This window comes from Corvus hawaiiensis, chromosome 18, assembly GCF_020740725.1.
Source record: "Corvus hawaiiensis isolate bCorHaw1 chromosome 18, bCorHaw1.pri.cur, whole genome shotgun sequence".
NCBI classification, from domain to species: Eukaryota; Metazoa; Chordata; class Aves; order Passeriformes; family Corvidae; genus Corvus; species Corvus hawaiiensis.
This window is the reverse complement of record NC_063230.1, coordinates 7,772,474-7,800,469: the sequence shown is the minus strand read 5'-3', so window position 1 is coordinate 7,800,469 and position 27,996 is coordinate 7,772,474. Positions and strand designations below refer to the sequence as shown.

General features: G+C 40.3%; 2 protein-coding genes across 12 annotated transcripts in view; one reads left to right on the top strand and one right to left on the bottom strand.

Annotated features, from left to right (window-relative positions):
* The window catches only part of COMT (catechol-O-methyltransferase), a 37,721-nt gene extending 29,196 nt beyond the window's left edge, over positions 1 to 8,525 (bottom strand). For 2 of the 10 annotated variants that reach the window (XM_048322547.1, XM_048322544.1), the window contains exon 1: positions 327 to 752. Coding sequence is in view for 3 of the 10 variants with exons in the window: in XM_048322542.1 (XP_048178499.1) it covers positions 327 to 379; positions 1,720 to 1,813 (147 nt within the window). In the remaining 7 variants the exon portion in view is untranslated. Of the gene's footprint in view, positions 1 to 326; positions 753 to 977; positions 997 to 1,719; positions 1,887 to 4,229; positions 4,316 to 8,434 lie in introns of those variants that run through there. The other 8 variants (XM_048322546.1, XM_048322542.1, XM_048322550.1 and 5 more) reach the window with 8 other exon arrangements.
* Positions 7,790 to 27,996, top strand: part of TXNRD2 (thioredoxin reductase 2) — a 33,165-nt gene continuing 12,958 nt past the window's right edge. For both annotated transcript variants that reach the window (XM_048322539.1, XM_048322538.1), the window contains exons 1-12: positions 7,790 to 7,897; positions 8,925 to 8,990; positions 9,692 to 9,748; positions 10,340 to 10,484; positions 10,803 to 10,877; positions 11,703 to 11,781; positions 12,732 to 12,794; positions 13,157 to 13,227; positions 16,733 to 16,752; positions 17,112 to 17,203; positions 18,499 to 18,673; positions 27,090 to 27,226. In XM_048322539.1, coding sequence (XP_048178496.1) covers positions 7,825 to 7,897; positions 8,925 to 8,990; positions 9,692 to 9,748; positions 10,340 to 10,484; positions 10,803 to 10,877; positions 11,703 to 11,781; positions 12,732 to 12,794; positions 13,157 to 13,227; positions 16,733 to 16,752; positions 17,112 to 17,203; positions 18,499 to 18,673; positions 27,090 to 27,226 — 1,053 coding nt within the window. In that variant the 5' untranslated portion in view covers positions 7,790 to 7,824. The remainder of the gene's footprint in view (positions 7,898 to 8,924; positions 8,991 to 9,691; positions 9,749 to 10,339; positions 10,485 to 10,802; positions 10,878 to 11,702; positions 11,782 to 12,731; positions 12,795 to 13,156; positions 13,228 to 16,732; positions 16,753 to 17,111; positions 17,204 to 18,498; positions 18,674 to 27,089; positions 27,227 to 27,996) is intronic.

Below are 27,996 nucleotides of genomic sequence, written 5' to 3'. Positions count from 1 at the left end.
CATTCAGCTTTTCCTTGAATACAAATGAATACCAAATTCCAGCATACTTATAGCCATAAATTACATTTTCACTTTAGTCAGGGTTATCTCATCTCACTTCTTTCAGCTGTCAAGATTTACAATACAGTACAAATGCACTACACACAAATATGTCCTACTCTTTCTCTGTGAAAGCTGTTGCTGCCCACGGACTGGCTTCCTGACAATGAGTGCCAGTCAGAATGTGGAAAACACCACTTTCAGATGCACTACTGTTTAAAATAGTGACATTATCTAAGATAACAAATCATGTCAAACCTGAGAAATAAGAAAATATAAATATGTACCTTTCTTAGTATAGCAGAAGCTGTTCCCTCCGATCTTTTCCTGTGCTGTTCTCCTGTGGATTTTACAGAATAAGAGTCCAAGAGCCTGCAGTATTCAGTCACATTCGATCACATCACAGGAATAGCTTATCAGTTCTGTTACACAGACTCTAAAAGGAGCAGTGTCCTTTTCCCCAATTCCTCCTTTCACAGATTCTGCACTCCTTAAAGGTGCTCGGTGCTCTAATAACCGTAGAGAAAGCTATTCATCTGTCCCCTAACGACAGTGCTCTTGTTACTTAGTTACAGCACAGTGAATGCTGACAAAGTCAGGTATGAGCCAAATCTGTGCTCAGTGTAAACGCAATGTGTTCAATCAAGCAACTTCAGGAATGAATTTGGCCCAAGGGATTTAGTTCTTTTTTCAGCTCAGATGTGGCATGCTACAGCCAGAGCAGAATTGGTAGGAACAGGACCTAGGCATGTGGGTTAAATATAGAATGTTGCTGGAGGCAGGGGAGGTATGTATAGCAAATGGCTTAATAGCAACTACAGGAGGAGCTGCAATCAATACATTATAAATAGCACATTTGAATTTCTGTGGCTTCTAGTTGGGAAAATATTCTCCTACAAACAGCTCTAAGAAAAAAGAAGAGGCTTATTCTAACAAACCTTGTTCTCAGCTTGTCTGTCTATATTGTTTCCTTCGAGGTGGGAACAGTATAATCCAGCTGCAATTAAATTGCACCATCAAAGAAAATAAGAAGAAAAACAAAAACCCAAGCACAATGTGGTAATAGTTCTCTCCTGTATCTCACTGCAAAACTCAGACCTAGCCAGCAAGTGTTTGAAGCTCTAGCCTAGAAACTTTTTAAAGACTTAAAGAATGTGTTTGTACCAAATGTGGCAGAAACAGGAGCTGAAGTTCTGAGAATGTCACGCTTTGTCATGTGATAGGAGAGGTCCTTGAAAGAATTAGGGACCACCTGAGAGCATGACAAGAGAAAACCAAATAATTTTAAGCAGATTAATTGAATAAAGAATTGTGGGGGAAAATAGGCAGGTGAAGATTGAAGTGTTTCTCGTAGCTCTAAACAAAACGTAACTAAGACCCTGCATTACAGCACAGTCCCCAAGGTCAATACAGAATAACTTTGAACTATCCCTTCCATGTATAACAGAGCTTTAGCTCTATAAATATTTTCTTATAATCCAGACATCAAGCAGAACAAAGAATAAGTAAGCAATACTGCACTCCAGCCTCAGTGACAGTAATTTCCTGTCTGGCCAAAAGCTGGTTGTGTCTGCACGATCCCTGATGCCACCCACAATTCAAATTGACAGAGAATTTTTTTTTACTGCCGGGCTGTGGAGAAAAGAGTTTAAAACAGTAAAACATACTCTAAGGACTGACCTTGTGTAAGTATACAGCTGCTCTTTGGAGAAGTCCTTGCAGTTAACGACAAGTAGTTGTGGGTGGTGTCAGCCCAGCTTCTGCTTAGCAGCATAATTTAGTGCCAAGACGTCCCAGATTGAGCAACATCCCATAACAACACTTCTAAAAGTCTTTAACTTGGAGCTGAATTGTATTCTTCAGGCTCGAAGCATGGGAGGAGCAAACTTGCTTCTGCCTGCCCACAACTATTTACTTGTGCGATAAAAGCTACGCCTGCAAGTAACCCTTGCTGTTGTCTACATATTTCATTACATAAGTTAAAATGGTGAATGGCAATAACTGCAAATTAGACAGAGCTGAAGGTTCAGTTGGTTAAGCCACCCAAACTGTGTGATAATGTCCACAAATTACTTCCAAGTTAAAAGAAAGTTGGAATCTTGTAGTATGTTATGGGATATCTTCTTCTCCAAGAGAAGTTTCTTTGGTAGCCTGATAGACATTGGTTTATGCCTTTTTTTAATTTACCTGTTAGCCCATGTCTTGGGGTGACTTTCTGATGTGTATCCCATATCACTGCCCTATGCCCAGAAATTAACTTTGTGCCTTTTTATGCCTCTAAACTGAGCCTGAGAGGGGGAAGGAAAAACTGGGCAAAACTTTTTCAAAGCAGTTTGCAACTTGTTCAAGGTCACACACAGATAGCAACTTTTTTTTTCCCAGCTGCGGCAGCGGAGGAAGGAAGCACCCGGCTTGCTGCTCCCGGGTCAGTTTTTGGCCAGTTGTTCAGCTTCTTTTTCTCTGGAGAGAGACTGAGAGTTGAATTTTTTTTTCTTCCCTGGAATTTCGGATTTTCTCCCTTTTCTACTGGACTGCTTCAATATCAGAGCACATCGGGAGGACTTTCCACCGAGCACAGAGGGCCTGGCCCTGGGCCAAGCCCCAGCTCCAAGGGGACCAAAGGGAGGACTCTGACACTTTCCCAGGTTTTTTCTCCACAGCAAGAGATTTTATTATTTAGCATTATTTTCCTTTTCTCGTGTGTTTGTTAAATAAATAGTTTTTACCTCTTTCACTTTCCTTTGAGGAAAATTTATTTTTCCCAAACCTGGTGGGGGAGGGGTGGTGACGTGCCTTCTCTCAGAGGATATATTTCTAAATTTGGCCAAACCGGTACAGCCCAGCACATGGTCTATGTAAGTATGGATACTTTTGCAAATTTTTACTAATGTACTAACAACGCTACAAACTCCACAGTGCATAAACTTATATACTATTCATATGACTTAACCTTGTCTAGACAGTAAAAATCTGCCCTGATATTAATACATCCAGGTTAGAGAACTGTGGAAAGCTACAAATGTATTGATGTAATACAATTTTTATATAGGGCCAAGATCTTAAAAGACGGGTTTGGTATTTCAGAGTATCAGGTACTGGATTCACAGGGCACATCTATGGGAAGATGTAGGACCAGGATGCATTAGCCTGGGAGCAACATCACGTGAATGGCAGCAGCTCAGGATAACTGGCTGGTTCAGGCTGACTCACCCTGACAGTCGCCACTTTAGCTCTGATGTGGCTGCACAAACTTGAGCAGACTTGCTCATGGACAGACCTCCCAGCTGCAATCACATGATGCAGCGTGGCTGGGCTGTTCCCACTTGCTGCACATAGCATGCAGCTAAAGCTTTTCCCCTAAATCCATGCCTGGCATAACAACAAATGGCATTCCCTTCTTCTAATAATCCTGGACAAAGACTGGTTTTTAAAAGCCTAAACAAAGGGAGACAGGAGAGCTAGCACATTATCATAAACCCCACAGATCATGTGAAATACTGAGTGGAAGAAAATTCTTTTGAGCTTGCATTTTCAGAATAGCAGGAGGGATTTTCTTTTATGTGAATGTGCTGTTTTCCACAATCAAATTAGTCTCTCTTGCTGAGAAACACGCAAAAGAGGAATTTTGAGAAGGGAAGCACCACTCATGTCTGAATCAGGAAACTGCTCGGCGATATCTAAAGTAGGAAACAGCTAAAAGAGAAGAAAGGTGGCCAGCAAAGTTGTACTCTAAATTTGAACAGATAATACAAGCAGACTATTTTGTGTTTACAGTGCATCTTAAAAGGTTATCAGGCAGCTTGAAAAAACCCTTCAGCTTTCAAAGACTTTATAACTCCTCACGTAAACTTTGAAGCAGTTAAGTCTACCATATTTCTCTCTCTTTTCTACCCTCAAGTTTTTTGGCAATGTGTGCTGAAGCATTTGAATGAAGCCAAGAACTTGTGTTACTTGAAGCTTCATCTGTTTCTGCTGGTCTTTTTCCCTTACTTGCAGTCAATTACTTGTTCAGGACAAACTATGAACAGAAGATCTATCTATGTTAAGGAAGGAAGGAAGAAATAAAAAAGCATAGATTAAATTCTGAATGAGTCCTACTCTGAGACAAATTTCTGAAAATAATTCTTAAATAATCTTTAAAAGAGAGTCCAATCAATCAAGAGAGATGGTAAGAAACCAAAAGGTCCTACCTCATGCAGAGACAGCTTAGTTCAACCAGTGATCCAGTAGAGTTCACTGACACTTCTGTAAATTATTCATTAGGTCATGCCACAAAATGCAACCTCTGAGAGAACAGATTTCCCCACCCACTAAAAAGGACACAAAGTGATGACTTCCAAAGACAGTATCTACCTGGCACCTCTCTTCTTCCCCCCCATCCTCCCTGGTTGCTGATCTGGGAAAGTAAGACATAAAGGAAAAATGCCAGAAAAACAGGAAAGACAAGAAGATGTGCTTAAAAAGTCAAAATTTCTAAAAGTTTTGGTAGAAAAAGTATTTGGTCCTGGCCATGTTCATGAGGAAGAATTTCAGTAAGCCATTGATAAATGTAATAAAATATATTTCCTACAAAAGAAAAGACAAACAGAATTGCAAGCTGTCTTTACAATAAATTCAAAAGGAGAAAATTTGCCTGCTCACAAAATTTACAACTTACAAGGCATCTTTTTTTGTTCAATGGATTTATATACATTTCCGATACAGGGTTTCTCCTTTACCCTTTTTAATACCACATTGTTTAAAGTATATTGAATAAACATCTCCCCCTGGAAATAACTCAAACCACATCTGGTGTATAAGTTAATTTATTACTTTAAACATGACTAGCTACAACTGACAAAATTCAGTGGAAATATGATGTTAAATCTGATAGCTATCTTGGAAGAAGTTTTTTCAATCTCAGTTTTGGAAGTATATACTTTCACTGCAGAAACACAAGGCTTTACCTCAGTGACTCTTGATAATAGAATGTATTTGCTGCTAAAGGACATAATGCTTGTTTTCTTAAGAGAAATTGAGATATGTAAAAAAAAAAAATGTGTATCACTAATTATCTAATCAACATAATGCTAACCACAAAATAATTAAAATAAGAGTAGACAGCTATATGAGCTGAGCCAAAGATCCAGTAGAAACCACATCTGATAACCAGTATCTGTCTCCGGTCCCTGAAAACGATTTTTGAAGTGCAGCACAGACACACCTGCTCAGGGCTGACAGCAGGAAATACCAGGGGCTGCTGCTCTTACTGATACTGTCACCATGAGCACAACCCACTCCTCATTGCTGCTATTGGTCTCTATCACTGTCGAGGATCAAGCCTATGAGAATGAGCAAGAACAAGTGGAATGGCACAGCACAGACTTTGGACTTTCTTCTGAAGCCGGTGGTCCTGATGAGAAAGCCTGTGGAACTGCACCGTGCTTTACCATGAGCTGTGGGATACAGCCAGAGGGCTGGGGACACCTGTGTCACACAGTCAGTCAGTGGCACAGAACCAGCTGTATTTTCTAATACCTAATCTGAATCTCCCTTGGCGTTTTAAGGCCATTTCCTCTCATCCTTTCACTTGGGACACAGCAGAAGAAACCAATGCCCAGCTTCCTTTCATTTGGTTCAATTTAGTTTCACTTTGCTTTGCCACATTTAAGGCTTTTCCTTATTAGCAGAACGCCATAATGCTGCAGGGACATCTCACATAAACTTGTTCTGTGTTTGGGGAGACTTAATTCTACTCTTGATCCTACATGTCTGAACTAAATCTGTGTGAAGAGCATATGCTCCACACTGCCTGATTCAACTCAGAATAGAGGCTAAAATGAAAAGCTGAAACGACTTTGCATGCATGTACCTGAAAAGCACAAAAGATTATATCTGAATATGCTCAAGATTTCTTTAATTTAAAGGCCTCTCAGTATGCTCTAGTCACGTCTTTCTACTGCTGTTGCAGTAAGTGTTTCTAGTGATCTACTGATTAGTACTGCAGGAGGTAACAGGGGGTTTGCCTTCGGTTTGCTTGTATTTTTGCTGGGTTTTTTTTAATAGCAGTGATGCCGGATAAAAGTCATCAATCCACTTATTAAAGTGATAATAATTCCTGCTTCGTGTATTTTCAAACATTAATGGGGTGAACAAAAACCGTGAGACTATATTGGAGGTGAAGTCAGTTCAACAAAACTTTCTTTGGAGTATTTTAATTTCCTGCCATGTCTCCTCAGCTGTGGAGCAGAGGATTGACGTTTTCTGAAACCAAAATGGTTGGATGCTGCCCCCTTGTGAGCTGGGCCCCTGCTCCAGAGCCTGAACCACAACTGCCTAAAACCTTTTTTCTGTAGGAAAAGCATCTGTTTCTCTTGTCCCAAACTCTGGTTCGGCTGTGGTGGTATTTAACATGTATGACCCACTTCCTACAGCAGCAGACAGGGCACCTACTGAGCTTCAGTAAAGGCCAGCAGCCAGCACCTCTGAATGAGGAAGAACTCGTTCCCTTGATTTGTTTTGATCTATGCCAGCTTTGAGGCCTTTTACCTCAGGCTGTCAGAACACATCACAGGCATTAACAACTCTCACAGCTCCCATTCAGGATAGATCAGCAGCATTGCCCTTCTTTAATCAATAGCTGGCATGTGGCACAGGGATAAGGAATGCTGCCGGAGGCTGAGGCATTGGAGGTGCTCTGACAGGTTATCCCAAGCAGATATCTGTCCCACCACAGCCCAGCCATGTGTGAAAGCTGTTGGTGCAGGTCCTGGTCACTGACCCACATTGCCTGGGCCCTGCTCCAGCATTCCAGCAGAGGAACCCCCTTCTCCAGACCCGGGGACTGCTCACAGTCCTGAATGTATCACAGTCACAGGAACATGGAGCAAGACTGTGTGTTGCCTCTAACAGCTCACGGAAGGGAGAGGCTTTGTTCAAATCACCTCCTCAGAGGTTTCTGACTGTCAGCCCTGCACCTGCACCATGTCTGCTACAGACAGATGGGCAGTTCAGAGGGGAAAAGACAAGTCTTGGATGTCGGTGAAGGTTTTGGGCAGTCATCATGATCCTTGTCTTTCCCAAAAGGCCTTCTCCGAACCCTTTCTACAGCAAGATCTGGGGGGAAGCCAGTCAAGAAAACTGTGGGGGTTTTTTTCCTTCCAAATGTCTAATTTTAACACAAATTTTAACTAATTTTAATTGAGGAGCCCAAAACTGGAATACTGTGTCCAGTTCTGGGCTCCTCAGTACAACAAAGACAAGGAGCTATTGAAGAGGGCCCAGCAGAGGCCATGAAGAGGATGAGGGGGCTGGAGCATCTCTTACGAGGAGAGACTGTGAGAGCTGGGCCTGTTTAGTCTGAAGAGAAGACTGAACAGGAATCTCATTAATGCATATGACAGGATGAGGAGCAATGGCCATAAACTAAAACACACGAAGTTTTACCTCAAAAGAGCTTTACGTTGGGGGTGGCAGAGCACCGGACTGCCCAGAGAGGTCGTGCAATCACCCCTCTGGAGACATTCCTAACCACCATTCCACCTGCTCCAGGTGGCCCTGCTTTGTACGGGGGGTTGGACTGGGTGATCTCCAGAGGCCCGTTCCAACCCTAACGATTCTGTGCCGGTGTGTGTGATACGCCAGAGCCTGTGCCGGCCTCCTCCAGCCCCGTGAGGTCACCGGGCCGAGCGCTCCCCTCAGGTGGTTTTGGCGCGGGATCCGCACGGAGGCCTGCCGCCCTCCGCTCAGGCGCTGCGCGGCCACCCCGCAGGGTCCTGGCGGGCGCGGGGCCCTGTGCCGTACAGCATGGCGGCGCTGTGGCGGCGGGGGCGTCCTCCGCCAGTGTCGGGGCTGTGCCGTACGCTCCGAGCGCTCTCAGGTACGCGGTACCCGCGGGGCTCGGGCCCGGCAGCGGCCGCGCCTTCGCCACTCCCCGCGGGAAGCGGCTGCCTGCGCTTTCCGACGCCCAAAGCGCCCGGGGAAGGTCCCCCCAGCCTTACCACCACCCGCGGATGCCGGACTCGAGCGGCTGCTGTGGGGACCGGGCCGCCTCTCCGCTCTACCCCGAGGCGGGGCGGGCGGCGGCCGCCTGCATCCGTGAGGGCTCTGGCAGCCACCGCTGCGCCCGGTACTCCTGTCGGAGCCCGTCCCCTGGCCCTGAGGGAACCCCGGGCTCAGGGCACGCTGCAGCGGGGTGGGGGCTCCGCAGAGGGGCCGGCGCTGTCCCAGAGGCAGCCGAACCTTTCCTCCGGAATTAGCGCCAAAGGGTCGCGGCCCTCTCCGTCCGCTCGGGGCTGCCAGGGGACCCCCCCCCCCCCCCCCAGCCCGGGGTCGGATGCTGCATGGGCTCAGTGCCCGCGACGCCTCCGAAAGCAGCAGCGACCCCGTGCCCTCGCTAGAACGAGTCATCGCTCACCTGCGGCTGCTCCCGCCGCCTCACACCGCGCCGGGAGCCGGGGCTGCCGGGGCCGGTCTCTGCCGAGGCCGAAGTGGCAGCAGGGGCCAGCTTCCCCTCTGACCGCACCCCGGCAAGACACACACGGCACATAAAGCTTTGCGTCCCATAAGGTGACCCCGGAAAAAATATTTGTGTAGAACTGGCTGCTGTAATGCAGAGACCTGTACTGGATTTCAGTTGCATCAGTTATGAGTCTCTTGGGACATTGTGTAAAAATCGAATCTATTTTCTCACTTCGTTGGAATTACTTTATTTTCTGTATCTCATTCACAAAACCAGAGTAGACAGTTTAATAAAAAAACCCATAGTGCTAGAATAAAGTGAAGAAAACCCAAATCAGCAATAATCAATTGTAAAAATAGGTGTACTCTGATATTGTCCTTCTTACATACCTCTCCCATCTTCCTTGTCTGTTTCTTTTCCTTCTTTTTTCACGTCTTCTTCACAGGAAAGAATGAGTATGATCTTCTGGTCGTTGGCGGAGGGTCTGGAGGCCTTGCTTGTGCAAAAGAAGGTTTGTATGCATAAATAACTAACAGAAACTTTGGTTTAACTTCAGTGGGGTTTAAGGAAACTAAGGGAAGTGTTACTGATAATCCTAAAGCTTTTTAAGAAGCATAGTACACTCCAGTACCTGCACATTAATCATTAACTTAGCTCCATACATCTAATCTGGAAACTAATTCACACCCTCAGGTGGTGTGATCTTGTTTAGCTTTCCTCTTAGCCTTTTAAAAAATATTTCTTCTTTTGTTATGGAAAAAACTAAAAAGCTTCAATTTCACTGTTGTAAAAGTGTTCAGAGTACCTCCACAGATACTGTATTTTTTTTAATACTATTTCTCATTTATGTGTTAAAACAACAATCCTTTCAGACTGTTTCCAAGAGCTGTTTAAGTGCTGTAGAGAACCTTGCCCCTATGTATGTCAGGGTAACGTTTGACAACCCACAGTGTTCTTAAACATCTCATTTGAGGTCAGATTGCATTTTTAGGGTCAGTGGAAGCTGGAGGCCCCCGTCTGGGTTACTAAGTGTCTTCCAGAGAATTTGCTGACTATATAGGCAGCTTGATACCTGGTCTGGTATCTTGAGTTAGACAGAAAAAACACCAGCTGTCATCTCCTGTATTTTATTTGTATCTATGCTACTAAAAATATTTATGTTTGTGTGTTTCTCCTTCCTCTAAATATCTTGCCTTGCTTCTTTGTTTAAAGCTGCTCAGTTTGGAAGAAAAGTGGCTGTTCTGGATTATGTTGAACCTTCCCCACGAGGTATGGAAGAGAAATACTAGGGTAATAATTGGAAATGCATATAATTCAGTTGCTCAGGTGAGCAGGTTGCTCCAGACAGCACAGTATCCAAAGCCACACTGCGTGCTTTGCTTGGAGTAAAAGTCCTTAAGTCCAGCTTGTGCTACAGCTCGTTCTCTGCAAGATGAACCAGCTCTGCCTGCTCCCCTGCACATTAAGCTTGTTAGCAGTGTTTGGTGCTACCATTTGTAGTAGACTTTGGACTTAAAAAGTAAGAATATTCCCTCTGTCAAAATGTTATTTACAATTTCTAAAAACTACAAATTGTATCATGTTGAGGCTCCTCATGTACAATATATAAAATGAGATCTGCAAACATGGATGTTTAGTAACTGGATCTCCTGAGCTCTGAGATGGTTTGAATTTCAGAAGAAAAATACACAGAGATGTTTTTTATCAAAGCAAATGAGCATTAACAGAGTTAGAAACTGATCTGTAGGAGATAGTAAACTGTCTTGTTACAGAACGTTTTACCTACCACGTACCCAACTGCATTGTTACACTAATCTGATGCATTTACTTCTTTTTTCTTTTCTCCTTTTTTGTCCCAAGGAACCACATGGGGACTTGGTGGAACTTGTGTGAATGTTGGCTGCATTCCTAAAAAGCTTATGCATCAAGCAGCCCTTTTAGGGAGTGCACTTAAAGATGCCCAACACTATGGCTGGAATATATCCCAACCTGTTCATCATACCTGGTAAAGACTATTGCCCATCTCCACTCCTATGTGCTGCAAATGCATAGCAATAACCTTTTCCCAGGTGGTGTTTATAATGGGACAGTTAGGGAAGTGAATTTTGCATGGGAAATTTTAGCCTGGTACTTGTTTATAAACAGAACTAGTTACTGGTTTCTCAGGGCAGAAATTATGTTGATTTGGACTCAATAATTTGCTTTTACAGCAAAAAAATACTGTAGATCATTCCTCATTTTTAGCAATTGCCTATATCTTTTTGTTGCATAATCTGAATTTGTAACATGATGGTTTCATGTTCAGTTTCTTGTTTTGTGACAGGTCTGTGATGGCACAAGGTGTTCAGAATTATGTGAAATCCTTGAACTGGGGACACAGAGTGCAACTACAAGACAAGTAAATAAGACTTTGAAGTTCATCTTTCTTCCCACAGTCAAGGAGGTGCTCTTGCCCTTGTAGAATTGCGGAATTGCCGAATTGCCTTTGAAGTTTCAATCTAGAGCTAGTATTTTGAGTCTGTAAGTCTGTCCTGCTGAGGACTGTAAGTGGCCTTGTCAATGCAAGTGGTCTCTTCCTCTCCCATTTTCCGTTTCTTTTCTGTGAAATAGTGGTCAACACTGACCATACACGAAAGCTTTCTAGCAGTGTAGTGATGCTCTTTTTAGTCTGGAGAGGTTTTGCATTAATATGAAGCAGTCAATGTTTCTTAAGATACTTTTGATCTTGTCCCCCAAAATTTCTATGCCATACAAACCCACAGTTAGCATTATGCTAGAGCAGCAGATTTTTTTTTTTTTTGCTTTCAGTGAAGAAATGATTCCAAGTTTTTCTTTTTATAGAGAAATTATATTAATAGAAAATATAACAGGTTCTAGTCTTGCTATTCCTGCTGAGTCCCTTTTGTGTGTTCTCAAATGGGCATGGTATTAGAAATGCTATAGATAATGGAAAATGTCTTTTTTGAAGGTCAATAGCCTGATCTCAGAGTTTGTTTACAAGGTTAGTTACTTTTCTGTATAGAGGAGTTAAGTGTGACACAAGAGTTAAGTAACAAACTATGATAGAGCTGCAAACAGTCCTATGAAATGACATTTCTTCCTTTTACTGCTCTATGCCTGTTTGCTGCCTTTTTTAGCACTTAAATACAGAAAAAGTAGCTGATTGTATTTCATACCTATTCTTGTTAAGTGTGCACTGCTGATGCTGTTTTCTTCTGAACAGGAAGGTGAAATATTTCAACATAAAAGGGAGTTTTTCTGATCCACATACAGTCCGTGGTTTAACAAAAGCAGGTAAAGAGGTGAGCTGCTGTGGTGATTTCTGCAGGGTTTTTCACGTTGAGCATTTCAGGTTTTTCTGGGAGCCACACTGTCCTTTTGCAAATTGCCTTAGGTATTCAGTATTGTTTTGGTGAGTGAGATTTGCATTTTCCACTTAGAGAAGTTGTTTATGAACTTGACTGGTGCCTACTGAGTCCCTGGCCTGACCTGTTAGATGCCATTGCTTTTCTCTGCAGATGGGAATGCTGAGATAAAAGATTTTTGTTTGATTTGGTCAGTTATCCTGATGCTTACAGAAATGTAAGTTCTGAGCATTAGGTTCCTCTGAGCTGTTTCCCTCCTTTAGCTGATTTGTAGGGGTGATTAACTTGGTAATACCAAATTGTGTGGGGGAGGCAATTAGTGTGAATGCACAGTTGGGTCACCTAGGAATGGTGGCCATTGCTGCATATTTAACGAGGCCTAAACACCTTTTTAACACCTTTTTGAGGGAAATTGTTTAATGTTACTGGTTAATATCAGCTTGAATATCAGGTTTTTGGGGGTAGGTGCCTAGGATTTTCTGGGAACATTGTCCTTTTGAAGTAGCTTAACTTCAGGCCTGAGACAGAATTTACTGTTACTATCTCTGTGCGTTTTATCCTGACCAGAAATTGATTGTAAAACGTTGTCATTTGTGCATAACTATTGCTTCCAAGTAGCCATCAAAGTCTTGCTGAGTGTAAGAACAATTGCAAGGGTAATATTAAAATAAAACCTGGTAAAGAATGGCTAGGAGAAACTCTTGCATGTATTAGTTTATTTTATCTCCATTCTTTTTTTTAATGCATTGCTGATTATTACGTCACGTAAATAGCAGATGGTAATGCCAGCTTTCTCATTTATCACTCATTTATACATAGATGAAATCCAAAGACAGAAAAAAGGATTGCAAATGCTTGATTTTGATTTTTTTAATTTTTGTTTGTAGACTATTGTTACTGCAGATAATATTGTCATTGCTACTGGAGGAAGACCAAAATATCCTACACATGTAAGTTACCCTTCCATTTGACAGCTCCAGTGTTTTCCTGGTTGAGTTGCAGAACACAATGAAGGAGGATAAAGAATGTAAAAATAAAGCAACATATGAGTGATTTTTGTACTTGTGTCACACAAAAAATTGTCTTTATATAAAGAATGGCTTTTTAGAAAAACATTTCCATAGAAAACAATTTGCTCCAATTTAGTATGTTGATGTTGCTCAGAGCTGGAGGATAATTCAGGTTGGAAGTGGGGAGCCTCAGATATATTCCCCTTGGTCTGCTGGCTATACTACAGCCAACACACCCCAAATTGCTATTAGCTTTTTTTGCTGACAGGATTTGCGTTGTAGATTCAACTGTGTGATCATAGATTGCAGGTGCACTGGAGCATGGAATCACAAGTGATGATCTGTTCTGGTTAAAAGAATCTCCTGGAAAAACGTAAGTTACCTTACCATGGCTGTAATAGATGCTGGCATTCCTACCTTTTCTATATGGCAAGGTGAAAAATGTTCAAAATTGCCTTTTATACACCAATTTTTCTTCTGTTTTCCTTTTGAAATGTGCTTTGCATTGCATCAATATCATGCTACCAACCTTCATTAGTAACCGATAGATCTTCCCCCTCCTCCTCTTATGAAATTCCCTTCTAAATTCAAATTACATACGCACTTTCACCGCGGTAGGTTGTGCTGTAGCGGTTACACCCCAAGTCACAAGAGGGCAGCATGAACTCACCCAGGGGCTGCTCAGTCGCTGTTCCTCACCACGCGGGTGTGAAAGTGTTCCTCGATTAGGGGAGAAACTCCAGCATAATTTTGGTTTCTCCTGAGCTGTGGCAGTTCTGATAACAAAAGAAACTGTGATGAGACATTTGGGTTACTTTTGCCATTTCTTTTTCTTTGGAAGCTATTGTTTTACTGAGATACTAAAACACTGGTTTTAATGGAAATACGAAGATACCATAGTTGTTTTTTACAGCACATAGCACAGTAAGATTCTGAGTAAACTCTAAACTACAGAGCAATGTTCTGATGAAAATAATTGTGATAGGAAATGCAGATTTGCTAGCATGAAAGGCAGATAATGCTATTTTTTTTGTTGTCTCTTTGGAGAAATTCTAGAAAAAGCAAAAGAGACTTCAAACTATAATGCTGGTGTTTTTGCAAAAAAAACGTAGTTGCTTCATGGCAGTGACTTTCTGCTATAAAAAATGCACTGGGTTAAGCTAAACATCAGATAAATGAGGCTTCTTAGTACAGTTTTAACAAGAAAGTAAATTTGCTGTTGTTTGTAGTGTATCAGTTACCTCTTGAATTTTGAAAACATAATTTATGTGAGGAAACCGTTTTTAAGAAAAGCAACACCCATACCAACAACCCCCCCCCAAAAAAACCCCAAACCAAAATACAAGATTTATCCTTATAAGATGTTTCTGTGAAAATGTGGCTTTTGTCCAGTTGCTGCTAATGCAAGTTTTAACAGTGTAATGTGGGAGTCTAGTGTTTATATGTTGCATTCCTGAGATTTAGTCAAAATAAGCCTGCAGGGGCTACAGTAGCATTTCTGTGCTTTATCAGGCTATGTCTTAGCAAATGAAGGAGGGAGTTGTTAAAGGTTTGTTTCTGTCGGATTTGTTTCTATTATAAATATTCCCAAGGTTCCGTTTAACACCTTTTGTTTTTAGTCTGAGCTGTGTTGTACTTACTCTTTCTTTTCTCCCTCTCCAAATGTACATATCTCAGCTACAAATTACATGCCTGGAGGTTATAGAACTGTCACTCCTGCAGTTATTCATATTAAAAAAAAAAAAAAGGTAAACCATTAACCAACTTAAAAGTCCCTTAGATATACAAACATGGGGAAGAAACTCTCACTACTGAGATGAAGGGTTTTGACAGAGTGACTTAGAAAAGATGCCTTGAAATGTGTTGAGAATGAGTGAGAGATTGAGCAGGTGTGAACAAGGTTAGGTTCTGCTTTCCTAACTTTTCTGTTAGACACTGACACTGCCCAGGAACCCCCGGTTTTGTACAAGAAAAGGTGAATAATGTGAGGCTGATGCTATGAATAAGTGCCAGCTGACATCTATTTTTCATCTAATGAAAAAGAAGAGCAAACATATGCCCAAATTACAGAAATTCTCATCCTTTTCCCTGTGTGATTTCTTATCCCTCCAATAGATATTTCTTTATGGGCAGCATGTGGCTTTTTACAGCACTTCCCAGGAGGTTCATGCTAATGAGGGAGTGATCATCCATTCACAGATGAATCAGATACCCTAATGCTGGAAAAATTATTTCCCATTATGTTAAATTGTTTGCCAAACATAAACCCCAGACTAGCAGATTTTAATCGCTTTAACTCAACCTATTTTCTGTACACCTTCAGAAGTTGTATGTTCTTATTGTAGGATAGGGAGATGTTATCTGGGGCTTTTTGTGAGAAAACATGTGTTGTACTGACTGTGCAGTCCCTGGGGCTCACAGAGCTGCAGCCTCCATGTCTGCACTCCTCAGAAGTTTAAAAGCATTGCTGTTAGAACTGGGAGATGCTGCAGATTGGTTTAGGGTAAGGCATAGGCCACAGGCCCGTTCAAAAACTTAACAAAATACTTTGTTGTCAGTGGAAATGCTGTTTGGGATGCATCTCCAAACGGTGAGATTTTAACAAGTCTGCGTAACACACGAACAGCAAAGGAGTGCAAGTGCAGCGTGTGCAGCAGCTGAGTGTTAATGGCTGCCTGGCTGGGCCTGCTTTTACCTGCAGAGCAGAGACTGAGCATTCTGCCTTTTGTACCCAGCGAATGTAGGGAACTGAGGATGTGGTCAGGAGAGAGACAACTGCTGCAGTGTAAGGGGCAACTGGGGACAGACATGGAAACTTCTGTGCTGGAGAGCTGATACACCTCATAAACTGAAAGCGTTGATGGACAATTTCAATTATATTCTTGATTGAAAGGGTGTGAAATATTGAGAGAGATGGGAGCTGGAGTTTTATTGAAGAACTAAAGTGGATGTATTTGGTAAACACCAGTCTAAGTAAATCTATTAAAACCCATTTTCTATAATAGCATACTCAAATGTTTGAAGATAGGAAGGGCAAATATTTGGCATTTGGAAAAATATGACGATTAAAAAGCAGATGGTTATAAATCAAAATTAAATTTAGCAGTGAATAAAGTCTTATATTGGGAACTGTAATCTACTTGACAGGAAGACATAATCTAATTGATAGACCATCCCCATGTGCTGAAAGATGAGCTGTCAGGGAAGAAGATCAGCCTGGCTGAATTGAGAGTTTTAGCTGGAACTCAGGAGAAAAAGGAGTGTTTATGCCCCCGGGAGAACAGGGAGGACTGCAAGGATGCCATGAGGTTGTGCAGGGAGAAAATTGGAGGGGCCAAAACCCAATTAGAACTTAATCTGGCTACTGCTGTAAAAGGCAATAAAAATGTTTCTATAAATACAGAGCAACAAAAGGAAGGCTCAGGGGAATCCCCATCCTGTATTGGATGCAGGGCGGGGGGAAAAGCACAGTAATAAAGGATAAGGAAAACGCTGAGTTACTTAATGCCTTCTTTGCTTCAGTCCTTAATAGTAAGAGCAGTTGTTCTCTGGGTACCCAACCCCTGAGCTGAAAGATGGGGACAGGGAGCAGAATGAAGCCTCCGTAAATCATGAGGAATTGGTTAGAAACCTGGTACACTACTTGGACATGCACAAATCCATGGGGCCGGATGGGATCCACCCAAGGGTGCTGAGGGAGCTGGTGGAAGAGCTCACTGAGCCATCATTTACCAGCAGTCCTGGCTCACTGGGGGGTCCCAGCTGACTGGAAGTTGGCAAATGTGACACCCACATCAGCAACTGGTTTTTTTTGGTTGTGCAAGAATATGCACAAGCTCATTCCACTGCTTTATTCTTTTCTTCTTTTTATGTAACAGGTTGGTTGTTGGAGCCAGCTGTATCCTTTGAAAAGCCTGTGATGATCTATGATTATAAGTAGCATAGCTGTCTTTCCTGTGAAAGTTCAGTTTTCAGAATTCCTTTGCTCATTGGTAAGAGAATAGTAATAGTTTTCTATGCAGTAGCATCATGGAAATTAAAGATCAGCAGAGGATAAATTTTCAGGATCTTAAATCCAGTGTTAACTATGTTAACTGTAAGACTTCCAAGTTTTATTCTATGTACGAAAGCAAGCTAAAGATGTCTGTGTGAGGAGAACTTGGTATCTCCAAGTAAAAAGCCCATTTGCATACTACTCGTATATATTGTGTTTATACAAAATTATTGTTTATATTTGCTTAACTGGTGTGTCACCAGATGTTTCCCTGGAGTGTGCTGGTTTTCTAACAGGCATTGGATTGGACACTACAGTCATGATGAGGAGTATCCCACTTCGTGGGTTTGATCAGGCAAGTACAGAATATCTTACATCTCCTTATTTAGCAAATAAATTAAAAGATAGATTTGATTATTTTTATCTCCTAAAGAAAAAGTGTTGTTTGCTTCTCCAAACATTTCCTAGTACTTGCAGAGTTTTTGAGGTGGGAGTATTGTTGCTTAAGTGGCAGTGACAAACACCGCTTTTGTAGTGACACTAGTGACAGCTCCTGGTTGGATGTCACACTCTCCCACTTTGGAGTGGCTTCCCTAAAACTAGCAGCTTGTATGCTTTAAAACTGGTGGCATGTGTTTGCAAAACACTGTATAGGAATAATTATTGGGATTTACACTCCTCATTGAAGAAATCTACCCCTGTAACAGCACAAGGTCTGAGCATTCAGGGAATAGTGTGTGTGGCACTTGGTCAAACGCTTACAGTAGGGTTTGCTCTGAGAACTTGATCCTCTGTAGGCAGGAAGAGCACAATGGCCATACCAAAGCAGATAAAGTATTAATGGAGATAAAATAATTATGTCCAGTCTGCAGCCACATTGAGTCTGATGGAAACTGATTAGTGAGCTCTCACGTTTCTGAAGAGACAGAACCCTGCTGTTGCCTTCATATTAGTTAATATCAACTTTGAAAATAAAGTTTTGTAAGCTGAGAGAGCTTGTGTGTAGTTGTTCTATGTGAGTGGTTTTGTAATAACATCCTTTAAGTAATAAACATACTCTGGCAAGGTGAAACCTGAGTTCCTGCGGTCAAGAGCACTGACGTCTTTGAATAAACCTGTTGATGCCACACTTTACTACTTGAGTGTGGTGTGGCATTATTTCAAACAGGCTCTTAGGAAAAAGTATTATTTCTTTTTTTTTTGCAGTAGAACTTTCCCTGAAACCTTAGTGATTCATAGTCATTGCAGAGAAATGTCAGGTGTTATGGCAAAGGGGAATATTTATCTTCCACTGATTTATGAAAGTATTTAATTTTCATCAAACTACAAGAAAATGGTAATTATGGTAATAGTAAATTGAATATGCTCTAGATTGTGTAAACAAATGCTTTAAAAGCAATAGTTTTATTAATATACTGTTTTATTTTTTTGAAAATAATTTGTGTATGTAGGTGCCTCTTGGAATGGAATTGCAGGTCATAGTGGCTCCCTAAATTACTGTGTGTTAGCAATGCATAGTAACTAAGTGATAAAGAATGTTTGAAATGCACAAGGTATTTACTGAGGTTTCCTGAACCCAGCTGAAGGAGGGGTTTACATTAAAAAGGTCATATATCTAAGAAAAAACAAATTTGTTTCACTACTCAACAGCAAATGGCTTCTTTAGTAACTGAGCACATGGAATCTTACGGCACAAAATTTTTAAAGAGATGTTTCCCAACTAAAGTTGAAAAACTGAAGAGCAACAGATTGCAAGTCACTTGGAGAAATGCTGACCTGAACACAGAAGAAACAGATTCTTTCGACACAGTTATGTGGGCAATAGGTAAATATGATTATCTTAATATTTCTTTGCAATGCTTTCCATTCTGAAAATGAAGTCACTTCATCATGGGGTCAAACAGCTCCCCTCTCCCCTCTATATATTAAATATTTAATGACTTAAACATTGATAGTTGTTAAATTCTTTTGTTGCGTGCCTGACTTGTTCATTTACAGTCTAAAAACACATTAAGGTTACAGTGAATGGAAGAAGAACTACTTTTGCATGAGCTGCAATAAATAGGAGACCATCTAGTCTTCCTCACTTTTACTAGAGTAAGAACATGAATTCCAGCAGCTCTGTGTTGCAGGTAGTGTTCTCTCGTATGTCCATACTCTAGAGTGATTCATGAAGCTCTTCACTATAAGTGCATATTTATCCTGTTTGAGAGGCTACCATTTCTTCTAGGATTTTTTCTAAACTGTGCTGCTTAAGTTTGTTACTGCAGCCATCATCCAATTCAGAGAAAGAGAAGTAACTGTCTCTAAAAATCCAAGCTTATTGCAGGGAACCTTGAAACTATATAGCTTTTTGAAATCTGGTTAGGGACTTTCACGTATCTCAGACCCCTTGGAACTGATATATGATGACTAAGAGTAAATCAGTTTAAAAGAATGCTAGACAAATGTCTATGAGCATAATCACCAGAAATGGGAATTAAATCTGGGGTTTGCCTCCTTCAAGACGAATGCTACTTCCTGCGAGGACTAACACACTAAGTGATATATGGTACAAGGCTCCAGACCACAGGAATGAAAATACTCCTTGGGTGTTGCCTCCCTAAGCTGCTCATTTGTTGCTGTTACGAGTCTGTGCTCAGTTCCTGTGTTGGTTCAGATGGGCTGTAAGCCCACCAGAGTAGGAGACCTCTTGTCTTTTGTGCTTATAAAGCTTTGTGAATATCTGGAATTCTAGATAAATAATGCATGACTAAAGGTAGTAGTGGTATTTGGCAGGCAGATGATATCTGGCAAACAAAGTAAATAGGCTTAAACATACTGCCCAAGAAATGTTTTGATGCAGACAAATAATCAGTTTTACTAACAGCTTTAGCAATCCCCATGACTAACTTTATTTTTATATTCTTTTTATCTGGCCACTACTGTTTTAGAGTAGTGGGGATGCATTACTCTTTCATTTGTTTATAACATGAATTTAGATTTTTGTGGTTGTAGAATAGATCCATTACAGGATCAGAAACAGATCATTTACAGCATTTAGTATTTTGCCCAGTGGACTTAATCTATTGTCCAGTTGTTCCATTTCCCTGGTTAAGTCAGCTTTATGTCTTCCTAATACCCCAAACAGAGAGCAGGCTGTGCATTGTGACAAATGTTTTCTTTTCCTTTCTGTAAGTACTACTCTCTTAGAAGTGCATTGGGCTCTACAAATTGTGGAAACAGCCTATAATAATGGATTATTCTCATCAGAACCAATCAAACAGACTAGTGCTTGCCAAGAGCAAAAAAAGCTCATGCTATCTGGACACGTGACAATCCTGAAAACTGTAGAATAATATTCATGAGGTGAGATGAAATTGTTCCCAAAAAGTGGGTTTCTAAATGCTGTATTTGATTTTTCTTAAGCTTTCTGGTAAAAAACCCAACCCATTCTGTGGTTCGATGAAAAGTACACTGAGTTGGAGACACACATGTCAAACGTCAAATCAATTTGTTTACTTTTGTCTAAGATGGAAAAAAGAGTTATTAAGTTAAAATAATAATAAAAAATCTTGGTTTGCTGTTAATTATAATGGAATAAGGTTGCATGATAGACTATTGCAATCCAGTTGTAACATGAGTTTGCTCACTATTTCAATGGAGGAACTACATGTATTACAATTTTTGCCATAGATTTGAGTTACAATCCGTATTTAGAAACAGCAAAATGAATAGTTTAAGGATTTTGTGTTGACTTTTTTTAGTGTTCAAATTGGCATTCCACCGTTAAGGATTAAACACATTAACAGTTAAAGTTGGTTAATTGGTGTGCAGTCCATTTGATTCATTGTTTTGCTCTGTATCAACACACCCACACCAGGTGTCTCAGATAATAGGCTGGGAAACTTGGTGGTGTTGAGGATTTCCTGTCTGCAGATGTGCCAGTTACAATACTGATTGAAGCAAATCAGCTTGTAGAGTTGGTTAAAAAGCAGCTGCTATTGTTAACTAATTGTAGCCTAAATTATAGTACATATTTCCTTTATTTTTGCCAGTGCATCATGGAATTTTAGTAGGATTTTATGAATAATGTTAAAAATAGTTACTGACAGTGGCACAGTTTAATAAGCTACAGTACTATCTCTAAATGTCAACCCTTTAAAAAGAAAATTAGATTGTGTTTCTATGAGGAGTCTTGTTTTTCTGTTGGAATGTGTGATTTTCTGCTTGTATGGATAAGCCAATAAAAGCAGGCACAATGCTCTCTTTGTTTTTCTAGCAGCTTTTTTTAACTAGTCAAAATATTTGAGGGGAAAAAAAAAGAAATCTCATTTTGATACGTTTTACTGTAATTTAAAAGTTTTAATCCTACGTTTTGTAGGTAACTGTCATGGACCTGTGATACTATATACTGTTACATTCCAACTCAGTGCAAGAGCTTGTTCTTGACCTTTATTTGATTTTTCCAGTTTAGCTCTATATGTCCCTCTGTCTTACTAGTGCTGTCTTTGACTTTTAGAGAATTCTCCTGAAATGATAAGATTTTGAGGTTTTTTTGTTCAATGTAGAACCAATAAACTTTTACTATTATAAATATGTATCTTCCTATATATATCTCCCTGCCCTTAAGGACATACAAAAAATATTTGTTAGATACCTAATTTACCTGAGCTCCAAAGCAATGGTAAATGTGTGCATGTACAGATTAAATATGGGGTCTTCATCCAAAAGGAGTAGAGATTGTCACCTTTGTAAAGCAGATGCAACTTCTGAGCTGCAGGGCAAAGTTGCGGGAGATCAGGCTTTGTAGGGAGGGTTCATTTCAGCTGTTGAAGGGCTGAAACCTGTGGATGGAGTGCAGCAGTTGCAAACAGCTAATATATAAAAGGAATTTGTGGTAAGTAGTATTTCCATGTGAGTTTGCAATAGATGTCAAAAAATCACTGCTGTAACTGAAATTTGATTATTCACAAAATCCTTAGAAAGGATACCAAGTCACTCCATCTCCAGTGGGGTCCAGCTCTCTAGAGGAGCAACACTGCATTGATGATTACACTAAGCAGATATTTGCAAAATAGCCTGGAATTAGTTTGTCAGAGAATGTGAGGTAGTGTACTTGTAAACTGTAACAGAAAGAGCAATGACCAGCAGCAGATTTTAAGTTTAGCTTTATAAAAAGAGTTTTCTCCTTCATGACTGCAGTGGAACAACCATTCTCAAATTTCAATGCATTTGTAAGCTTAGAGGATCCTGACTGTGTCTTTGAAATAATATCATCTTTGCTGTAAAAAAGAACTACAGCTCTAGGTCACTGTAAAGCTGAACAGGTATCAAGTGTTGCACATCATAGGCTATCAAGCACATTGTCCTTTGTGTCAGAGTGGACATTGGGCAGATTTATTTTGTTGTGCAGTAAAATAGAATCCTCACTGTTCAGTATCAGAAAGGGTTAAGTACATAACATTTTTTGTAATAGTTTTCTTCAAGGCTTACAACCAAACCGGTTTGAATTAAGCAGGGAAACAAATTTTGTTTGGAGATTTTCTGTGAAAAGTCCCATATGGTAAAATATTGCTGTCAACTCCTGTGAGCACATCTCTGCCAGCCCCTGTAGAAAGGGGAATGGGCCTTAGATTTGTCTTGGCAAACAAAATCTTGCCATCGAGGTTTTAACCTTTGAACTATTCTATGAAAAATAATGCACCTTGGTTCATCTCAGAGAACTCTTAATGCTAATGTGTTGTGGTTTGCTGAGGCTCTTGGTCTTTGTTCTGAACTTCCCATGTCTCTCTCGTTCTTATTAACTTAAATTCATTACTCTCTTGGTAAGATAATGGCTTCTGCAATCCTAATGAAAATTGTCATTCCCATTATATCAGGCAGTGCTTTTAGGTTTTTTCCAAATATCTAGTTTTAAGGACATTCAGTCAGACTTTATTCAGCAGGGCTATTTTTAATGTACTTTTCCCTTCATTTGTTTAACCAACCTATAAACATTGAATGTAACCTTTATTTTATGCTACTTACTTTACCAGCCTGTAACTACAAAAATAACTTGTTCATGTGCCAGGCTATGCCTCTAAGTCTGCATGTGAAGAAGGTTGGATTCAGAACTATTTCAGCACTAAGGTGCTATTTGAGTTGATAGGTGATGCTAGCCTTTACCTGAATAATGGTATAAATAGATTTAAAAATGGCAGAAAATTACTCCAAAGGAATTTCTTGGAAACAGTATAATTACAGTTTGTGCAGAATACAGGTTCTGTTCACCTATAAGTGCCAAGGAGACTGAAGCCACCTACCTCACTTGGGAATGGTGGTTGAGTACTGGGTTTTGAGACTGCCAAGCCATCCTTTGAAACCAAACCTTTGGTTAAAGCAAGCTTTGTGTGGGAGAATTAATGTAAGAGTGAACTGTAGATTTCTTCTCAGAAAATGTTTCCAGCCCACTTCACTTTTTACAGGACCTTGAGAACAAGAGAAGTAGAATTTTAGAAGCCTGTCCCATGTTGTAAGTTTTTAATTTGGTTACATGTCACTTGGAGTTGCTTTTGTTGTTACCTCCAGGTGTGCAGGGGATGGCCATGGCCAGGTTTTTGCACTACAAGCTTTCTGTTGAGAGGACTTCTCAGTGTAAAAATTATTAGCCAGTGCTGCAGGAGAGAGTGCAGTGAGCAGCCTTGGCAGAGAGCCAGTTACTGCCCTAGCACTGACTAAGGGCCAGATTTTTTTTCAAATTGTGGCAGGCATTCTGGAGGTTTATCAGTAATGGCTGTAATGTTCAAAAGCATCCTTGTAAAAATGGTGCACACTATCAATGTGATAAAGGTTCTGAACTTTTTTTAACCTTGCTTAATCTTACTCTAGTCAATATTTTCCTGTAATCTGAACAGTAGTTACACTGAATTGGTTTTATTAGTCATTATCAGCTGGTTATGTTTTAGTGAACATCCTGTGGGTTTTAGGAGACACTTGAAGGAGGAAAGATTAGTGGTCTTGAAACTAATTTGGGGGATGTGTCAGGCACTCAGAACAAAGAGTGCAGAACAGAGAAGAGAGTATTGAGACTGGGAACACAGACAAGATTTTGATTAAGGTCTGACTGAGGTGAGACTGGATAAAGTTAGAAAATGATGTGTCAAAATGCCCATGTATAGGGAAGAAGTGGAAAATACTATTGGGCTTGAACTTTATTCCAGAAAAACTGTCCTGTCACCCAGAAGGATCCTCACAGTGGCCATCTACAATAAAACGCACGGTTGGCTCCAGTATGGATTTTTCAAATGTTGAGAGGCAAACAGGCATTCCAGTTTCTGTGGTTAAGAAACTCTGGAAGACCCATTATAAAATTCTGCTGTCAGCTGCAGTTTATCACCCTGGGAAATCTTACTGGATGCAAGAGTATGCTATCACTCATTTACCACTGCTACTTACCTGACTGTGCCTATTCCTCTGGCTTCTTCAGAGTTTAACTGCTTCAGTCTCCACTGTTGAGGGTCCTGCACCTAAAGGTCACAGCAGCCTGATACTTCTTCCCCTTGTTCTGTGTGCAGGTGTGATTACCAGAGCCCCTGGGTGATGGGGCACAAATGCCACATCACAACACAGCCAGCCTGGCCAGGGTCTGTGATGGGAGCTTCAACCACTCTCCTGTCATTCCCTGCAGCAAAACTGGCTGGCAGCCCCTTTAGGAGGCCATGTTGCTGGATTTTACAAAAACAGGTCAAAAGTTGTTCTTTGCTTTTAAAGTTAAAAGCAAATGGGGACAGGCACTGAAAGCCGGGTTCTGTGTGGTTTTCACAGCTGTGTGGTAAGTGTATGGGTCTATGAAAGATGAGATTATGGTCTGCTATTCGAAGTGCAGGAGGCAGGTAACCTTTTTAAGGGTCAGATTTGAGTTGCACCTTTCTGCTAGATGTCTGGCATATTATTTTGCTGTTTTGAATGAAAGCTAAATCTCATCTTATGTCCTATACAATCATACACTCCTGTTCTTTGGCAATTTCAGGACATCTTCAAACTAAAAGCCGTGTGCTGATTTTAGGCAAAGGGTGGGTTTGTGTGCCTGGCAGGATTTGGGATCTTAGAAATAAGCTGTGAAGTCATGCTTTCCTGAATTTGTAAATGTGAAAAAATTATGAGTTATGGGTATGAAATGAAAGTCCTACTGAGAAGTGGTGAGAATTGATTCTATAGTAGTAAACAAATGTTGGGAAATACCAGAACTCCCTGAATTTGGCACTATGACCTACCAAGACATGCTGTATAATAATGAGCCTGAGCTACTGAATTTGAGATGAAGCAAGATCAGTAAGTATAATTCTGGTTTATGGAGGTGAACCTGCATGGGACTAAAGGCCAATAAAGCTTCAGTTCAGTGTTTTAAAATTTTGGTTTTGCTTTCAGAAATAATAGTTAGGCAGTAAAATTGAGAGAGAGACTTCACTGTGAGAGGCAGCTCATTTTTTTGTAACTCTTAACTATTAATACCGGGCTGTACATGTGTTAAAATAGACTGGAATGGAAAGGTTAAGTGTTATCCTGCAGATTTGATAGACTCAACTGTTGTTGTCACAGGTCTTTAAATTACTCTATTGACAGTTTTTCTTTTTTTCCTCTTTCAGTGCCTGCCATTGCGTGCTAAGTTTTCTCTTGGCTCTGCCTGGCAGGAAAAAGGGGAAACTAGAAAACCCCATTAGTTGTCCATTTGCAGAATACCCAGGCTTTACTCTCAATACACAAAGAAATACAACGGTAGGAAGTTGTTTCACATCCGAGCCAAGATAAGGTCCTGGAGGTTTATTATTTTTGTTGCCTGATAGCATCAGGACTGGGGAGCAGGGGCAGAGAAGGAACAGCAGATCAGCATCCCATGGGGACAACAGAAGGGAAGACAGACAGATAGCCAAGTGCCGACAGCTTCAGTCAGTACTCCCAGAGGAAGTGTTGGTTTCACCAGATGAAATTAATACACAGAAGTCTTTACAGAGGCATTCAGATGTGACATTGTTTGAGGGGCCTGGCTATATGGCAGATGTATAAAGCAGTGAATCATATGTTTACATATAATTAGGTCTGTATTGACAAGCCAGGTTTTCCTTTTGTTTAATAATTTCCTACCTTAACATCAAAGAGGTTGTTTTTATAATGAAAACACATTTCCCTTTTTGTTTTGCTTTGCTATAGCTCTGTATTATCATCAAATGCAAAAATCACAGCTAACGCAAAGGAGACCTGTATGTGTAGATATATCCATATTCACTTAAAGCCTCTAAAACAGATACAATGTTATAAAATTTCCTTAATTTGGATATATTCAGGTAATTTTTTTCCTATGTGATCCTGTGTAGCCTTAAAAATTTTGTGAGTACCTCATAATTTCACTGAGCTTATTAACTTTCAAACAAGTTGGATAGGCTTTAAGATTCTGATTTCTGGGTCGGGAATTGCTTCCTTAGATACTTTATAGAAAGCTCAGTGTAATGCTATTACGACTTCGGTGATCTAAGGGGTAACTATGCAGAAAACTACAAAAATATGTTTTTAAAATATGAGATCATTTGATATCATTGGAATAGGAAGCTGTAATAAAATCTGGGCTTGGTTGGATTTGCCTCATTTATTTTTAAATACATTTAAAATAATGTTTCTAAACTCTACAGAAATAGCTCAAATACAGTTTGAGATAACTAAATCAGCATTAAGGACTTGAGAGTAAAGTTGATAAAATTTTTCATCTAAGCTGAGGGAACTAAAAATAAGTATATTCAGATTACAAGAAACAAGGACTTCAGGAATGTTTAAAATTGAACAGCATTATTAATTTTTATCCAAAAAATATACGCAACACACTGTTGGCAATGAGTGCCATTTTATTGGAAATTTTCAGTATAGAAGTTGCTTAGTTTTTATATATATATTTGTGCTACATTAGGAAACCGAATTTAAAATGTTCAATAACTATTAAGTCGTGTGTATTTTGCACTTTTTCCAGTGGGTGCTGTCCTCCATATTTAAAAAGGATAACCCTCTGAAGTCTGAGCAAAGGCAATAATGATCGAGCTCCTTTCACACAGAATGTCATATCCATACTTTCCACGCCTGCAGCTTTTATAAGTTTTGTCATGTTTCTGCTTGGACTGTCAAATAGCATGAAGTTCTTGGAGACCCACAGTGGAGGATGCCAGCTTTTTAGATTAACACTGCTGAAGTTTTCCAATAGCTTTTACTTTAATTTCTTTTTTTTTTTTTTCCTTAAGGCCGAGTCCCTGACACCAAAACTCTCAATTTGGAGACAGTTGGAGTGCAAACTGATTCTGAAACTGGAAAGATTATTGTTGATGCCAGTGAAGCTACTTCTGTTCCTCACATTTATGCAGTTGGAGACATAACAGAGGTACTGAGTCTACATAAACTATTTTACAATAACAGGAAGCCAACTTTGTTCCTGACTAATAACTAGTCCCCAGATGTCGTCATGCTCTAGCATATATCTTAGTGTTTTGCACTTTTTCACTTGGCAGAGCTGGAGTGTTTATGCCAGCCACCTGGGCCAGTAATTTCCTTCACAGGGATCCTGTGAGGTATCTCAGCATGAGAGGTTATTGCTGATGTTTATCAGGGAATGCATCATTGGTCACAGGCTAATAATGATGTCTTTATCACTTCAGTTATCTTTCTAATAATGTTTTTATCACTTTTGACATATGACTTCATACTGTCTGTGAATGCTGAGTTAAAGCAGTTCTTACCTTCTGTAGCTGAATACATTTACTGGGAATGACTGTGACAAGTTCTGTGATTGCATTTGGAGTATTTTGGGTGTTAATAGAGACTAATCACAAAACAGCTTTTCAGCTCTCTGATGGAAAATGCTTCTGACAAAAGTTCCTTCCTCTAGAATAAGAAAAAGTAATTGCTGGAAATACTAAATGCATTTGACTTTTGCTCATGATTCATGAATGATTATACCAAATAAACATGAGGGGTGTGGGGTTTTGTTTGGGTTTTTTTTCTTGTTTTATAAGGAGGGGACATTATAACTTAAGCAAAATAATTTACTTGTTAGAGAGATAAAACCAGATTCTATGGCCTTATTCTAGTGCTATTGATAATCTATAGTCATATATGACAAGTATGTCTTGTTACGATAAACGTGCACTTAAA